The 18,971-nt window shown below is 31.5% G+C and overlaps 1 protein-coding gene across 2 annotated transcripts in view; it reads left to right on the top strand.

Annotated features, from left to right (window-relative positions):
* PTEN (phosphatase and tensin homolog) overlaps nucleotides 1-15,343 on the top strand; it is an 81,831-nt gene extending 66,488 nt beyond the window's left edge. For both annotated transcript variants that reach the window (XM_081075096.1, XM_081075095.1), the window contains 4 exons: nucleotides 2,039-2,180; nucleotides 6,915-7,078; nucleotides 9,727-9,951; nucleotides 12,916-15,343. In XM_081075096.1, coding sequence (XP_080931222.1) covers nucleotides 2,039-2,180; nucleotides 6,915-7,078; nucleotides 9,727-9,951; nucleotides 12,916-13,101 — 717 coding nt within the window. In that variant the 3' untranslated portion in view covers nucleotides 13,102-15,343. The remainder of the gene's footprint in view (nucleotides 1-2,038; nucleotides 2,181-6,914; nucleotides 7,079-9,726; nucleotides 9,952-12,915) is intronic.
* The last annotated feature ends 3,628 nt before the right edge of the window (nucleotides 15,344-18,971 follow it).

Raw genomic sequence — 18,971 nt, 5'->3', positions numbered from 1 at the left:
TAAATTATTTATCCAGTGTTGACAACTAGTAGGTTTATATATTCTTACTCTACACATTTGCTTAGTCCTTACTGGCAAGAATTAACTGGATGCAAAAACACCTGCCTTATAGATACGCTCCTTGAGAACTTTTTTTTTTTTCTGCTCCTTGAGAACTTTTTAATTATTGCATATAAGCTTATACAAAGAATGGAGATAAAGAAAAAAATATCTGTAATTTAATTAAACCTCCCAAAATAATTTGGTCTTCTTAGGTTGGTTTAAATCTTCAAAAATTGTATTTAATTTTTAGACTAGATATTAAATTTACATGACTCAAAAAAGATTCCCTTCCACCCGTCTTTCATCTGCTTTTTTCCCCCAACCTGCTTTGCAATTCTAAATATTTTATCTTGGTGGTATGAATGATGAGTTCTTGGCTAAAGTGGCATTAAATAATGTGGTAAACTATTTTAAGTGTAAATACTTCTTAAACTTTAAGATATTTTCAAATTAATAAATTTTACATTAATTTTTGTAGCAGCTCTTCAAAGTAATACTACTTCACACTATTTCTTTAAGAAAATACACAGAACTAAAATTCTTGCAATTCCAAAATGATACCTTAAATATGGGTAGAATTTCTAAAATATTAGGATTTGTATAATATTTTGTAGTTTCAGCATGTTTTGTGTAACTTCATTTAGTGTTTAATCCTTACAAGAATATTCTGAAGAAAGTAGGGTACATCTTATTGTTTTCATTTTCCTGAGGAAACAAATCAGAGTTTGTGTTTTAACTGTCAGCATTCAAACCCAAGTCTTCTGATTTTATGTATGGTCTTTGCACCATAACCAAAATCTTAAAGCATTTGTCCTGATTTGAAATGGCTATTTTTTGACATTTATATATCTTTAGTTGTCTGTAATAAAATTTATGCTAACTTTTAAGAGAATACTACAATGAATACCTATATACCTGTCATTCAACATACCTGTCTTTAAATTTACATAAATGTACTTTTCATTAGAGGGAAGAAAAGTATTTGTGTTCAGAGTTTTTAACATACTGGGAGATTTAGATTTCAGTACTAACTTAAAGAGAATTATTGCAAGTTCTTTTTTCTCGAGTATACTTTAAGTTTTTGCAAGTCACTTTTAACTGTCAGACTTCTTAATGTTATTATTTACCTTATATTTCTGGGTTAAATGCTTGAATTTTCCTAAAGTCACATTGTGTAATAGGAAAGAAACCTTAGATAAATGGCCTAAAACCTCATTTATTTATTCAGTATTGTTAGTGAATGCATTGCTGCACACTTAAGATTTTTTTCTTTAGATAAGTCACCTTTTAGATACTACATGAATTATATATATTTTTTTAGCTTTTGCAATACTTAAATTTTCTAAAATCATGACTTATTTCCTGATTTCTTCAACAAACAGATGTATAATATGTAGATCAGGGACATTTCCAAGTACCTGTGTTACCTATTTCATAAATTTATGTTAACCACATATTCCTGTTTTTGTTGGGCTCTAAGGCCAGCATTACTTTTTGCTGCTGCTCTTTTTACCTTTTAAAGGCAGTATACCTTTATCTAGTTTGCTGATTCTGATATGCTTTTGCCTGGAAGATAGGTAACTAAGTTTGTGAGGAACTGAGCCCATAAATCCTTGTGGGGAACCTATGTGTACAACTGTAGTGCAGAGGCCTTTGACAGTTATTTTGGATATGTAGTGGCCTTTGCTTGTTGGGTTCATGGGTCAGAGCATGGTTGTGAGCATTGACCAAATGGGGGTGTTACGGGGTTATGATCATTGTATTTTAAGGGACAAAAGTTATTTTGATATTTTCCTTTGTATTGATGTTGCTCTGATTTACCCTATTATTGAGCTGGATTAAAATATTAATCATTTAAAGTCAAATATCTAATGTATACATGTTCTTCAGTGACTACAACCCACTTACCATAACAATTTAGTGAAATAACTATAATGGAACTTTTCTTTTGAACTTGGCTTTTCTTTTTTTCTTTTCTTTTTTTTCTGTCCGCCAGGGAGTAACTATTCCCAGCCAGAGGCGCTATGTGTATTATTATAGCTACCTGTTAAAGAATCATCTGGATTATAGACCAGTGGCACTGTTGTTTCACAAGATGATGTTTGAAACTATTCCAATGTTCAGTGGCGGAACTTGCAGTAAGTGCTCTAAATTCTTATTCTTCCATGTACTGGAACACCTTCCTTAATATACCTAGAAGTTTATATAAAAATGTAGAATGATATTTACCACATGCAAAATTTATGCAGTAGTGTATGTATTTCTGAAGCATCCAAACTAATTAGCTCAGTTGTTCAGTCCATTGGGCTAAGGAAACCAAGAGCAAAGGGTTTTAATGTCTTTAAAGCCAAATTGTATTTATGGGGGGGAAATATCTGTATTGCAATGACCAAACACAGCCTAACGTCTGAGCAGATGACTAAAAAATCTGTCCCATCAGATCCAGCTTGAGAGTAGCAGTGGGTATCATCAGTTTACTGGGGTTGAGGTGAATTCCTTCATATCTTAGGAAGACAGATACTGATAATAACGGTGACAAGGGCAATAAAGAGCAAAGGAAAAATGATAAGACATGGCAACAAGCTGAAATATATTGAGTAAATAAATAGAGCTGAGTCAAAGTGTGAAGTGTGAGAGAAAACCGAGATTTAGATCTAAGTATTTAGAGTGCAATTTTGTAGACTCTACATAAGATACTACTGCATTATTTCTTTTAACACCTCTAATAACATCTCAGTGATATTCTACAATTCATTCGTGGTTTTTGTTTTTAGGTTTAAGTATTACTTCTTGAAAATATTTGTGTAATTTAAAACAATTTCTATCCTTAATTTAATTTATATCTAGGAAATTACTTGTTGTTTATCTTTGTCAAATAAGTGTGGTCACCTTCATCAGATATTTCCTGTATTCTAAGAGCAAGGCAACTTTATCAAAGACCGCAGTTTTATTAATGTAGCATGTTAAAGGCTTCTGAGAGACCTCATTGATGCTTTTGTCATCTCAGAACAATTTTAAAAACTGCTAAGTGCAAGGCACTAGGCTGTCAGAGGTGATTGACATAGGAACTTAACAGATTCATAGAGGAGAAGAAAAAGGAAGAAAAAAACTCATGCTCTTTCTGTAGTATAGATGTCAGTATCAGAGCTGTAAGAAAGGTATAACATATTAGGGAAAGAGAACAATCATTCATTTCAGTAATCTTATTTTGTATAATTTTTTTCACTAGTAAAAATTTCATCAGTTGGTCTGCTTGCCTACATTTAAATGTTGTGTTTTTTTGTTTTTGTATTGGTCTCAGTATTATAGTTAAACTGACTACTGAAACCTTTCAAGCTTTACTAGTTTTCAATGCACTGTGATTTAATACTACTGTGTTTCTCCACAAATAAGACCTAGCCGGACCATCAGCTCTAATGCATCTTTTGGAGCAAAAATTAAGACCCTGTATTTGTATTATATATAATATATATATTATAATATAATAATAAATATAATATATAATAAATAATATATATATATATTTGTATTATATATAATGTTATATTAGACCCGGTCTTATATCAAAATAAGACCGGGACTTACATTAATTTTTGCTCCAAAAGACGCATTACAGCTGATGAACCAGCTAGGTCTTATTTCTGGGGAAACGGTATGTAGTGAAGCCGTACATAAGTAATATATAATGGGAGGTTGTATATATAAATTATAAATGATTCAGAAAAAGTTTTAGGGTTTGTCAAATAGTGTCATGAAGGAAGCCCAACTCTTGACTGAACACAGTTTAGACTGGCATTACAACTGAAGGAAGTATTACAGCCAATAAGAAATAACTTGAATTGAAGTACGACAGAAGGATATGAACTGGACAAGAAATGTAGAGACAGAGAATAGAAGAGGAATGGAATGTGTGGTTGACTGTTAGAGGACCCTGAATGGGGATATCAGACTTGACTTGCTGAATAGTGTGGTGCCAGTAATAATAGTGGAGGCTTACGCTGTGTTTTAAGTAGAGTTGTATAGCAAGTGATGATTGCAAGAGGAAAAACATGGTGGAAAGGAAACCAGTTATGTGACTTGCTCTAATTCACATGTGCTTTGCTAGGGCAAATGGGGTGAGATTAGTTTTTCTTTTGCCATTTATAGCTGAAGATTTTGTCGAAGTTTTGTCACCTGATATTGGTCAGGTGAATAATTCACAGAAGAGAGGAAAGAAAAGTATATCTGAGCCTTAGAGACATGAATGTTGATATTTTGGTTTAAACATGTTTTAAATCAGTTGAAGATGAGCTGTTTACATAAAGATATTCAGTGAGTACTTCAAAGTATGGGTTTGAATCTTTAGATGAGAGATACATCAGCTATTTGGGGAAGCATCAGGAAAGAGACATAGTAGTTAAGCCTTTCATGTAAATGTGGTGTGGGGCTGTAGGATGGGACACCTCAGAGGGAAGCAGGGTGAGGACTGGAACAAGGGGAGTTGCAACAGTGTGGTTTCAGGAGGAATAAGATAGTATCAGGGAAGAAAGAAAAACTTGTGAAAATTGCGTCTTCTGCAAAGTTGTCAGGAGTTAACTGTTTTCTTATTTGATTATTGTCTTAATGTTTCTAAATAAAGGAAAAGTTACTATATTCTGTACATCTTAAAGAGTTAAAAATGTTAATGAAAGATGATCACTGTGATTTTCTGTCAATACTCTCAATATACGTATATTCAAGAAAATTTAATTCTGATTTTTTTTACTAGTTATCAATATTTAGAGCATAGTCAATTGTATCAAATAATATTAACATATATCAGAATTGTATCGAGAAGTCAACAGAACTATACTAATGTTGGACTTGTCTTATAGATCTAAAATGTGAAATTCATATTGTAAAGAAAATTATTTTCTTTAGTGATTTTAGGAAATCTTTTCCACTTATTTTTGTGAAAACTTTTTACCTTAATTTTTGAGGAAAATTCTAAGTAACACTGATTTTGAATTGGTTTGTGGATTATTTTTATAATTCTAAAATTTTTGTAGATATATATTTTAGATGTAGTTAAACTGAGTCTGGCTTATATAGTTAATTTGCTTTTTAAAGTTCTAAAGTCAGGATTATCAGAATCTGCATTAGTGCAGTTTGAATTAATAAGGTTAGAAGGCATTTTCATTCTGGTTGATTTTTATTATAACTTTGAAATCATACCTTGTGTGTGTTTTCAAGCTAGACTTCCTGGTAAAATATTCAGTATCGTATAATCTTTATCACATAAAATGGCTCATTGTTCTTTGAATCTAACAAGGAAGTGAAAATTATTGGCAGATTGTTAGTGTCATATTTCCCTTTTTTAGGGAATCTTTTTCTCATGATAAACGTCTCACTAATCCATATTAGAATAGCCCCACATGCTTTTATCAAACCCACTATTTATTATGTAATTGTTGATTGTTTCAGATAATTGCATAGATGAGCCAATAGATGTTTATTAAACTGGAAAATTAATTTAGCTTGGATAAGCTTTTTGCCTTGTTTTCAGTTGTGGGTCACACTGATAAAGTATGTGATACTTTTTTTTTCATCTTTAAGGCTGATGCCTTTTGGTGCTGAGAATTTTATGTCTCTGTGTATATGTGTATATATGTATACATATATATGTGTGTATATATATATAAATGTGTATATATATATATATATATATATATATATATATATTTCTCAAGCACTTTATGCAAGGTTGTTTTTATTTCTTGATTATCTTGACATGTTTCCTTCAAGACCCACTTCTAACCCTCCTAAGGTTAGTCACTTTCTTTTTAATGAACTTCTGTTTTTGAATTAAGTGTACTACAAATGAATTATATTTTGTCCAGTTATTTAGATAAAGTTTTTAAAGTCCTAGGATCTTAACATTCATGTCTTAAACTAATTTCCATCATTAATGTCATTAGGTATAAATGTATTTGAGTAGATTTAAAAAGCAATATAATCCTTCCCTTTTCACACTACATTTTAGTTGCACTGCTAATATATATAAGCATGATATATTTTGAGAGGTCATATTTCACTAGTTATTTTAAAACAAACATAGGCCAAAGCTAAAATGCTTATTAATGAATATGGAGTGTGTTTTAGAGAGAGGGAGGTGTGCTACAGTTTGTACTTGATGTCTGTCACATTTCTTTGCAGACATTTCAGGTCTTTTCCTGTTTCTCATCATGGTGGCTTTATGTATCTTTAAAAATAAAATGTGAGCTCTAGGTAAAATGAATGATGGTAATATTTTTATAAATATTGAGGCTTACATTTATGAAATTTACTGTTGTTTTGTTATAGATTATATTTCTTTCCTCTTGTGAACATGTAGTGATTTGTATTTTGTTATATGATAGAGACTTTAACACACTGCAGCAAATAACTGTTTTAAAAAGTTACCTTTTAGGCAATTCATAGATGTGCCAGAAAATTATTTTAGCATTTTAATGCTTAAAATAATTTATATTAGATTTTAACTTCATTTTATGATAAATAAATGATAAAACTTCATTTTATGATAAAACTTCATTTTAATGATAAGTTTTTATGTTATTATAATGCTGGAAGTCTAATCTTGGGACTTTTACTATTTTACTATTTATCAAATAGTATTGAATTGACTTTCAGACCAGTAGTAGAACCTTATGTTGAAGGTTCAAATTAGGGAATATCTTGTATTGATTGTATTTTGGACCTAATTTATTTCCATTGATTTGTTTTAGATCAGGGTTACAAAAGCAGAATTACTGTTTTGTATATATTGCTAATATTAATCATAAAATAATTTTTGACAGTTTGACAGTCAAAGGCATTTTCTGTGAAATGATACTTATGTGTATTTAACCATGCAGATCCTCATTTTGTGGTCTGCCAGCTAAAGGTGAAGATATATTCCTCCAATTCAGGACCCACACGACGAGAAGACAAGTTCATGTACTTTGAGTTCCCTCAGCCGTTGCCTGTGTGTGGTGACATCAAAGTAGAGTTCTTCCACAAACAGAACAAGCTGAAAAAGGTTTGCACTTTACTTTTATTGGGAAAAATATCCAAAATAGCCATACCTTTAATCGTAACCTCAGATCTTTTGCTTAAGGCATTTGGTTAGGCAGAAATCAATCTGTAAGTAGTGATTAAAAGGTATGTTTTATGTTAAGACTGATACCTAATTATATAATTATTTTTCCTGTTAAATTTTTATATGCTTTTCTTACTGTGGCATTGATGATCCATTATAATGGTAAATAATCTGATAAAGAAAAGGCCATATAGCAGTTAATTTGAGATGAATTTTCCTTAACTTGGGTTATACAAAGAAATTTTGTAAAAATGTTAAAGATTGTATAGATACCCAATGAAATCAGTTATAATTCTCTTAGAAGGGATGATTAATTAACTGAGAAGGTAGCATGGGACATAAGTTTCAAAAAACTTTGGTCTATATGTATAAATAAGCTCTGTTTCATGGTCTTGTGTAATGACACAAACCACTTTCCCCCGTTTTGGTTTATGTTTCTTGCAACTGGGTCATTCTATATTTAGTTACCTTAAATTTACTGAGTATTTTGATTTTTAGCTAGGAGAGAAATAGGTATGAAGAGGAAGTAATAAAGAATGAAAAAATGTGGTATTTAAATACACAGGTTTAGAAAAGTTAGTGATGTTTGCTTCTTAACTGAGCTATATTTAGAGAACGCAAGAGCTCATTTCGAAACAAAACTATCTTGTTTTAAAGTATGAAGTGAACATTTAAGGTGAACCTAAGATACAAAATTTATAGGTGGTAATGAGCAAAAACACTAGTTTTGGTATATTGTCACTGCCTCATTAAACATAGTAATAGCGTATTGCCAGTCTTTAGACATTCTCAGTAATAGTATTGATTTTTAGCTTTTGGTTTTGAAAGAAAAATGGGAGGAAGTTTAATTTACTACAAAAATTTTAAACTTTACTTTGACTTATTAGAAGAAACATTATTTCCTTTATTTAGAATTTAAATAACTGGAAAATCACAAAATTTTAAACTGATCTCCCCCCCATTTCCTACCATGTCTGTATAAATAGTAGATTGGTGCAAAAGTAATTGTGGTTTAAAGTAATTTTTTAAAAAATAATTGCAAAAACCGCAATTATTTTTGCACCAACCTAATATATCTCAGTAACTTTGAAAAATTATTTTTCAGTAATCTAAGACATGTTAGCAAATGTTCTAAAATTGAGGTGAGTAGTTTTTTTCTCTCCTATTCATTGTAAGATTGGTACACATGAAAATTTCTATTTTGCTTTTTAAAATAGGCACCTAAATCACTATTTCCCTGTACCTTTAGGAGTGTACTAATTCTTATCATTTCAGTTGTTACCATCTGTACATTACATTAACACATGTATAAAATGAAGATTAGATTAAGTATTTATAATATATTTGTGTATCTTGGATTACTTTGCATATATTTCCATTTTATGTGTTTTTTTTGCCCTTTTATGAATGTTTACTATGATTTAAACAACAGTTTTAGTATAATCTGTATATATACAGAAGCCACATTTTTAGAAATTTAAATACTAGCTTATTTTCTTCTGACCCTAAGTAAAATATGTGTGTGGTTACTAATTCAGTTACTTTGCTAAAGTAATTAAAATTAACAAATATTTTTTAAAAGATACATATAAGATTGCTTTGCTAGGTAGGTACTGTTAAAAGATATAAAGACATTTAAGATATAAGATATTTAAGGGTTTTACCATCTTCCTGGGGGAAAAAATATAACTTGAAGATAAATTAAAAGATTTAAATGGCAGTGTAGGCACCAGATAAGATGTCACGGAGCTATACGTTATTGTCAAATGATCTATACTATCCAAAGTCCTTTAATTAAGAGAAAACATTTTCTTTTTTGGTCAAGAAATGTTTGAAGTTATAAACTTCCATTGTTTTTGGTTAATAAGACCTCGTATTATTTAATAATTAATTAACTTTTTAAATTATAATTATAATTATTTTTTTAATTATATAATTATAATTATATAAATAAATAAATGATTTTTTTAAAATGGACATCTATAACAGGAAAAAAATCAAGTACTTACCTTCTTCCTCCCGCTATATTTTATTATGAATGTTTTCAAATATACATTGGCATTTAAGAAACTAGAGCCACTTAATGTTTGTATTACTGCAAGAGTAAAAATACATTTGCCTTGCTTCATCACGAAGTTGTACTGACATTTCAAGAACTTTTGTTAAAGTAAATTTTGTTAATAGGTAACTTGTTGAAACAGAAAATTAAATCCATTTTCTGAATTTTTAAATACACACATACATATAAACTCAACCTTTTTTAAAGCTAATATTAGTCCAGAAAGGAGATATTTTAATTAAGGTTTTAAAACAAAAGTAAGTTATCTTAGAACTTGTGGAATTATATTTTTGGTTTAAAATTAGAATGAAAGAAAAATCATGCGTAAATTAGATGCAACAGATAACCCACACATTGCCAAGTACTAGTCCTTGTGTTTACCTTTGTTTAAAATATGAAATGACGCATGGCTTATTTTTTTGACTTCTTGTGGCAAATGTTGAATTACAGGTAACATATTTTTTTTAAAAAAATTAAAAATTAAACATTTCTTTTTAAAAAATTAAAAATGTCATTTTTATTTTTTTAGGACAAAATGTTTCATTTTTGGGTGAATACATTCTTCATACCAGGACCAGAGGAAACCTCAGAAAAAGTAGAAAATGGAAGTCTATGTGATCAAGAAATTGATAGTATTTGCAGTATAGAGCGTGCAGATAACGACAAGGAATATCTAGTACTCACTTTAACAAAAAATGATCTTGACAAAGCAAATAAAGACAAGGCCAATCGATATTTTTCTCCAAATTTTAAGGTCAGTTTAAAATATCTTGAGGAGTTGGGGGGTGGTTCTGTGTGTGTGTGTGTTATTCTAGGTATATTACTGATGAAGGTCTTGACTAATTTTTAAATTAAGCATTATTTACAAGTAATACTTATGTAGCAGCAATCTGAAAGTTTCTAACGAAATCCAGGATGTACAAAAAGTCATGAAAATGGTGTTTTCCTTTCTTTATTCTTTGTTGTTTTTTGGTAAGATTTGGGGCAGACGTTGGGGAGGGTGAGTTAAATAAGTAGGATATGAAATAGAAATGGGGGGGAAGGTGGAAGAGAATTAAATCGTTTGGGAATGATTCACATGGAATGTTCTCAGTAGTTTTACTCTTACACCCCTCCAATTTATTCTCAGTCCCTCAAAATCATCTTGAAAATAGACTTGATTGTGTCTCTCCTATTTACAGTTTTTAAAGATGTTGTGGTTTTTAATAAGACCCGCAAGAACTTGCATAATTTAGCACAGGCCTACCTCCTATGTCAGCTCTAGCCACATTCTCTCCCTGTTCCTGGAGATGAACCCATACTGGTCTCTCTTCATTTCTTCAAAATGCTAAGCTCTTCTGCCTCTGGTCTTTTCCAATTCTTTTCCTTCTCCCTTTACCTCTCCACCCTCATCCTTTCCCGTATCCTTCACATGGGTAGGAATATCCCATCTGATATTCTAGCCTTAGCTTCGATTTCATGTGGTCTGAAAGGCGTTCTTTGATCATCCACCCCTGTTATTGCCTTTCTAAAAATCTTTCCTCCTGTTATGGAATTATTTGATTCGTTTTAAATTCGTGTGTGTGTGTGTCTGTGTGGTGTGTGTGTTTCTATGTGTAGGTAAGAATTCTCCAGGTTTAAAAATCTGACTTAGGAAGATTCCTAAATGCAGGTTTGACATTTTTTTCTTTCCCTTTCCTATTTCTTACTCTACTTGATTCCCTCCCCTTTACTTTCACCCTATCCTCCTCCTTTCTCTTTTTAAAAATTGTCTCTTTTTTGCTTCATTCCATTTTTATAATGTAACCTAACCATAGCTTGTAAGTATAAGAATATTGCAATAATAAAAATAAAGGGGAGGCCTATATATTTTAAACGAAAATAGATCCAATATTAAGTACCTTTAGAGCTTATATTACTTTTAAGTGTTTAGAGGTGTCTTTTAGAATCAACAGGTTTCCGTTTATTTTCTTTAAGTCTGCATATTCCTTAGTCACTAGTTTTTAAAGTGTGACTTCTAGTTTTATTGTTTTCTATTTTAATGTTGCAAGCGGTTTATATTTATTATTACAAATAAAAACTTTTAATTATCAATAAATAAATAGAATATCATAGAATGGTAAGTGCCATGAAAAATAAAGCAGAGGTGGGGTAGAGAATGATCTTGGGGTATTTTTTAGCTGGATGATTAGAGAAGGCCTCTCCAAGCAGGTGACATTTAATTAGAGACCTAAGTGAAATGAGTGAGCTATATAAATATCTGGATAAAGAGGAAAGAGCAGATGCAAACGCTCTGAGACAGGAATGAGCTTGGTATATTTGAGGAGTGATAGATAAGAAGTCATTTTGACTAAAGCACACTAGTCGGAATATGAAGAGAGTGTTTTCAGCACAGAAAAGATGTAATCTGAATTTTGTCTGAAAAGTTCACTCTGTTCACGCCTTTAAAATATAGACTGCAGAGGAAAGTAGGGAAAGGAGATAAGAATGGAAGCTGGGAGATTAGTTAAGAGGCTTTTGCAGTGGTTTGGTTCAGATGAGAAATAGTGGTTGATTGGATTAGAGTAGTGGCAGTAAGGAGTAATGAGAAGTGGTCAGGTTAGGTGTACCCCTTAGTTGACCCCTTAGTGACATGGATTTGAACTGCACCAATCCACTTATATGCAGATTTTTTTCAATAAATGTACAGTCGGCCCTCCACATCCCCAGGTTTCTCACCCATGGGTTCAACTAACAGGACCAACAGTATGCATTTTTCTGTGCTATTTTACATAGGGGACTTGAGCATTCATGGGTTTTGGTATCCAGCAGAGGGTCCTGGAACCAATCCTCCACAAATAGTGGGGGACAACTATAGTTAAGTTTCTGGGGCATCAAAAGTTACACAGATTTTCGACTGCGTGGGGGTTGGCACCCCTAACTCCTGTGTTGTACCAGAGTGAACTGTTCATGGTATTTTAAAAGTAGAACTAAACGGATTTACTGAAGGATTAGATGTTGGATGTAAGAGAAGGAGAAAAATTGATAATGACTCTTAGGTAATTGGGGAAGGGCTGTAGACATAATAGAACGAGCAAGGGATTTTAAGTCAGATCTGATTCAAGTTCCACATCTACTACCTTATTACATAGGTGACCTTCAGCAAGTTTCCTGACCTTTCTAGTTCTTAGCTTTGTCTCATTTAAAATGGAACTACTTGCCTTGTAGAATTGTTTTGACAATTATTTCAGCTAAGCCTATAAAGGCTCTTGATCCACTGTTTAGACAACTTTTCTTCCTTCAAGTGTTTAGAGCTAGTATTTTATATAGGATAATATAGTATTTGTATCTGTTTAGCGTTGTTTGTATCAGAGAATACATTGAGTTTTAGACAGGTAGCAAGTGCAGCATTCTTTTGGAACTCAACTATTTGTGAATTGAATTTTTTGATTGAAAATATATTATGTGAACTGTTGATGAACTTCAGTCTCAGTGTATTTCTTTTGTATATTTAGTTAATGCTTGCAGCTTATGCTTATTAAAAAACATGTTAATATCCCAGTTTATCTTTTCAGCATATAGCAAGAAAGACAATGTAGGAAATCTTAAGATAGGTGTCATTTAAAAGGTTGCTGCCTTTTAAATATCATGTTTGTCATAGTACTTAACAATGAATCTGCTAAAAATATATATTGACTAGGGAATTTAAGATTAGTCAGATTTATGGGTTCTCCATTTAAACTTTCTCCTTTTTCTCTAGGTAAAGCTGTACTTCACAAAAACAGTAGAGGAGCCATCAAATCCAGAGGCTAGCAGTTCAACTTCTGTAACACCAGATGTTAGTGACAATGAACCCGATCATTATAGATATTCTGACACCACTGACTCTGATCCAGAGAATGAACCTTTTGATGAAGATCAGCATACACAAATTACTAAAGTCTGAATTTTTTTTTATCAAGTGGGAAAAATAACATGAAAACAAACTTGAATAAACTGAAAATGGACCTTTTTTTTTTTTTTTATGGCAATAGGACATTGTGTCAGATTACCAGTTATAGGAACAATTCTCTTTTCCTGACCAATCTTGTTTTACACCCTGTACATCCACAGGGTTTTGACACTTGTTGTCCAGTTGAAAAAAGGTTGTGTAGCTGTGTCATGTATATACCTTTTTGTGTCAAAAGGACATTTAAATTTAAAATTCAATTAGGATAAATAAAAATGGCACTTTCCCATTTTATTCCAGTTTTATAAAAAGTGGAGACAGACTGATGTGTATACGTAGGAATTTCTCATTTTGTGTTCTGTCACCAACCGAAGTGGCTAAAGAGCTTTGTGATGATATACAGGTTCACATCCTACCCCTTTGCACTTGTGGCAACAGATAAGTTTGCAGTTGGCTGGAGGAGTTTCTAAAGGGTTTTTGCTACATTCTAATGCATGTATTCGGGTTAGGGGAATGGAGGGAATGCTCAGAAAGGAATATATTTTATGCTGGGCTCTGGACCATATACCATCTCCAGCTATTTACACGCACCTTTCTTTAGCATGCTACAGTTATTAATCTGGATATTTGAGGAATTGGCCGCTGTCACTGCTTGTTGTTTGTGCATTTTATTTTTTTTTAAGCATATTGGTGCTAGAAAAGGCAGCTAGAGGGAGTGAATCTGTATTGGGGTACAGGAATGAACCTTCCACAACATCTTAAAAATCCACAAATGAAGGGATATAAAAATAATGTGGTCATAGATAAGAAACACAGCAACAATGACTTAACCATATAAATGTGGAGGCTATCAACAAAGAATGGGCTTGAAACATAAAAATTGACAATGATTTATTAAATATGTTTTCTCAATTGTAATGACTGCTCCGTCTCCTGTGTAATCAAGGCCAGTGCTAAAAGTCAGATGCTATTAGTACCTACGTCAGTCAACAACTTACACATATTTACTAGTTTTCAATCATATACCTGCTGTGGATGCTTCATGTGCTGCCTGCAAGCTTCTTTTTTCTCATTAAATATAAAATATTTTGTAATGCTGCACAGGAAATTTCAATTTGAGATTCTACAGTAAGCAGTTTTTTTCTTTAAAGATTTATGATGCACTTACTCAATCCAATAGCTGTCAGCCGTTCCACCCTTTTGACCTTACACATTCTATTACAATGAGTTTTGCAGTTTTGCACATTTTTTAAATGTCATTAACTGTTAGGGAATTTTACTTGAATACTGAATACATATAATGTTTATATTTAAAAGGACATTATTTGTGTTAAAAAGGAAATTAGAGTTGCAGTAAATTTTCAACACTGCACAAATAAGGCATTTACTTTTTCAGTAGAAATTGTCCCACATAATGCGTTTATCAATTTGCTATTGAAAGAATAGATTTTTTTTTATGTGCAGTGTTGAATTATTTCTTCATAGTGCTTGAGTTAGGACTAGGGCTTCAGTTTCACTTCTTAAATGTCATATATTTGATATGCCCAGACTGCATATGATTTTAAGCAGAGTACAGCTACTATTATAAAGCTAATGTGAAGATATTAAAAAGAATTTTTTCCCCAGAAATTTAGTGTCTTTCAAATTATACCTTGACCTTGAAACATTTGAATATCCAACCAATTTATTTCTTAATGGTGTAAAATCTCATTTTCAATAACTTATTGGTGCTGAAATTGTTCACTAGCTGTGGTCTGACCTAGTTAATTTACAAATACAGATTGCATAGGACCTATTAGAGCAGCATTTATAGAGTTTGATGGTAAATAAGATTAGGCAGAACTTCATCTAAAATATTCTTAGTAAATAATGTTGACATGTTTTCCATACCTCGTCAGTTTCATTCAACAAATAAAATTTAAAAATTTTTTAAAGCTCTTAGGATTTACACATTTATATTTAAACATTGATACATAGAGAATTGATTGACTGCTCATAAATTATTAAGGATAGCGACAACTATTCCTAAGATCTCACCATTGAAATTTATATGCCACCTTATCTTTCATAAAAGCTGAAAATTGTTGACTAAAATGAAAATCAACTATTCATGTTTTGAAGATAGTTATTAATACTGTTATTTGTTACAGTTTTTGGGCACAGTATATTAAAACATAACTTGTATTGTTCCAATATGTAACATGGAGGGCCAGGTCATAAATAATGACATTATAATGGGCTTTTGCACTGTTATTATTTTTCCTTTGGAATGTGAAGGTCTGAATGAGGGTTTTGATTTTGAATGTTTCAATATTTTTGAGAAGCCTTGCTTACATTTTATGGTGTAGTCATTGGAAATGGAAAAATGGCATTATATATATATATTATATATATATAAATATATATTATACATACTACTCTTCTTTATTTCAGTTACCATCCCCATAGAATTTGACAAGAATTGCTATGACTGAAAGTTTTCGAGTCCTAATTAAAACTTTATTTATGACAGTATTCATAATTCGCCTGAAATGCACTCTGTAGGTAATCTCTTTGAGTTTCTGGAATGTTTTCTTAGACCTTTTGGATGTGCAGCCGCTTACATGTCTGAAGTTACTTGAAGGCATCACTTAAGGAAGCTTACAATTGGGCCCTGTACCATCCCAAGTCCTCTGTAGCTCCTCTTGAACATTTTTTGCCATAATTATTAAAGGATAGTTGAATAAATAGCATCACCATTCTTTGCTGTGGCACAGGTTATAAACTTAAGTGGAGTTTACCGGCAGCATCAAATGTTTCAGCTTTAAAAAATAAAAGTAGGGTACAAGTTACATGTTTAGTTCTAGAAAATTTGTGCAATATGTTCATAACGATGGCTGTGGTTGCCACAAAGTGCCTCGTTTACCTTTAAATACTGTTAATGTGTCATGCATGCAGATGGAAGGGGTGGAACTGTGCACTAAAGTGGGGGCTTTAACTGCAGTGTTTGGCAGAGTTGCCTTCTACCCTGCCGGTTCAAAAGTTCAATCTGTTTTCATATAAAATATATATACTAAAAAATTTCAGTCTGTTAAACAGCCTTACTCTGATTCAGCCTCTTCAGATACTCTTGTGCTGTGCAGCAGTGGCTCTGTGTGTAAATGCTATGCACTGAGGATACACAAAAAATGTGTACAGGATAATGCCTCATACCAATCAGATGTCCATTTGTTATTGTGTTTGTTAACAACCCTTTATCTCTTAGTGTTATAAACTCCACTTAAAACTGATTAAAGTCTCATTCTTGTCATTGTGTGGGTGTTTTATTAAATGAGAATATTTATAATTTAAATTGCTTAAATTTGTTGAAATTTTAAATAATGGGCAGCCAAATGTGATTAATAAGTTGTTGGGTTTTTTTTCCCCCTACTGTCCTTCAAAGCCTGCAATTAAAACATGGGTGGGCTTTTGTCAGCTTGGGAGTAGAGTATCAGTCTACTCGTGTTTGAGAAAGACACTTCTTAGGGCTTTAGTCAACACTTAATAAATTGTTTCCAGCACCTTACATAACATTCTAATCTTGAAAAACTTCAAGATTCTTGAAAAATTGTGCTTTTTTTTGTTTTTTAAACTAAGCCAGATGTTTAAAGATAATTCCCCAGAATGGATCTGATACTTCAGATTTCACTTTTCTGGCTTTTCCATTCTTTATGATTCTGTAGTTTGCCATCAACATATGGAAAACTTCATTTAGTCATTGTGACTTGTGCCATTTAAAATTTGATATTCCAGAATATTTTAAAGGACTTCGTGTACTTGAATTCAATCTTATTTCTAATATTCTTAAAAGCTTAAAGACTAAGGCATATCTTTTTAACAAAGCATTAGTAAGATAATAAAGTGTAGCTGTACAAATGTTTTGAAAATAAAGTAGATCATTTATGTAAAGTGGAATTTAATGTTATTTCAAGTTTACATTTTCTCCATGTTACTTTTTAAAAATAAATGTGAATAATGTATAATAATGTAAAGAAGTATGAAAAGCATATACACACATTTCTTTTAAGTATAGTTGAAAACTATGATTTATAAGATCTAGGTGATTTCTGAAAAATAGGAACTTACTGGCAATTTTGATTTTATTCATGCTGTCACTTTGCTGTAATTTGAGCTAGCTTGGTTAAGTGAATGCCATCACCATTTCCATTGAGAATTTAAAAAATCACCGGTGTTGAACATGCAGGCTTCCAAAGGTTTCCAAAAAAATCAAGACCCTTAAATCTAGTTAATTTGCTGCTAACGTGAAACTTTTTTGTTCTTTTATTGCCAGGTAATTAACAACACATCTAAAACATACTCTTAAATGGCTTAAGTATGTTTTTTGTTGGTTTTGTTTCATATTTTAGTACATCAGTGGTTTGAAATTTTTTATTTAGCTTCGGCAAATATTGGAAATAGTAAAATGAGTTTTGCAGAATTTTACAAATTTTCCAGTCTCCACTAACAAATTTATCCAATGGCTAAACAAACTTAAGTATAAGTTTTGATTAGCAGTGCTGTTACTAGTACAGAGAAAAATGTTTGTGAATGGAAACAGTAATAAATACTCAGCCTTAACTGGTGGAGTACCTAAAAACTAGCAAAAAAATAGAGAAAAATATTTTAAAACTTAAAGATGAGATGTTAGACTGATTTTCCTATAGGATTATATAACTGTAGAAAGCCTAATGAATAAGTTGCTTATCAGTTGTTTTCAACTTTAGAAGAAATTATTTTATGGCCATGATCTTACTATTTTTCCTCTTTCAAGAATCTTACAAATATAGGTAGCCACTCTGACAAATTCATATTGGTTGGCAGCTTTAAAAGTTTGTAACCTAAAGACAGGAAAGGACAAAATAGTTTCATTGGTGGTAAAATCTTTTGTTCTTAAGTTATTTTGAGAATAGTTTCCCATAACAAAATAATCACTCATAATCCCATCACCTGGAGACATAGCCATTATTAATACTTTAGTGACTATACAATCATTTTTTTTGTATATTGGTGTATATATTTTCTTTAAAAATATTTGTACCATGCGTACTCTCAAAGCCTTTAAGTTTAGCATTTTTCTCATAAGTTTGTAGATTGTTCAGTTATGTCAGAAAATGGACAGTGGTTTGATTCTAATGCTACAGATGCAGATTACGTGTAGTTATTGAGAGCCCTTTCCAATAAAGTGGGTTAATCATGAGTGTTTAAATATTGTTGGCATCAGGATGATATGTCTAAGTAAATAAAACTGTTACATTTACTTAGCATAGACAAGCTTAACATTGTAGATAGTTCTCTTCAAACACTATTTTAAGCATTTGCATTTTGGAATTATATGTTAAATAGTTAAAACATTGTGTGAAACACTATACTAGTAGTTAACTTCATCACGTTTCTATTTACCTTATAGGTTGGAAAAGAAGGATGAGATTTTTAGTTTGTATAATTCCCAGTTGCTTAGAGTGAGTTAATTTAGTTTTAGGTTTTTTTTAAAAAGCTGCTGGTTCATCACTTAGTTGTCTTTAAATCTGTGTGCTCTTGTGACTTCCATCACATCAAAAATAACACGAATATTTTACCTTTAGCTCTAGACCTTACCATGTTTAGGATAATGGTGGGCTTATAACAGAATATACAATTTAAGACAGTTATTTGAGAATTTTGGTGAAAAATAAGTTAGCTGGAGGGTAGAATATAACTTATAAACCAATGTATTGATATTTTAAGAACATTTCTACATTATATGAGTGAAGTCAACTGCCATCTTTGAGCATTACCACATTTTAAAGTAAAGCTGCATATTTTTAAATGAAATGTTTAACAAGGATTTATATTTTTGATTTTTTTAATTA

The sequence above is a fragment of the Rhinolophus hipposideros genome, assembly GCF_964194185.1.
Source record: "Rhinolophus hipposideros genome assembly, chromosome: 15".
NCBI classification, from domain to species: domain Eukaryota; kingdom Metazoa; phylum Chordata; class Mammalia; order Chiroptera; family Rhinolophidae; genus Rhinolophus; species Rhinolophus hipposideros.
The sequence above is the reverse complement of the archived record's forward strand: the minus strand, read 5'-3'. Positions and strand labels throughout refer to the sequence as shown.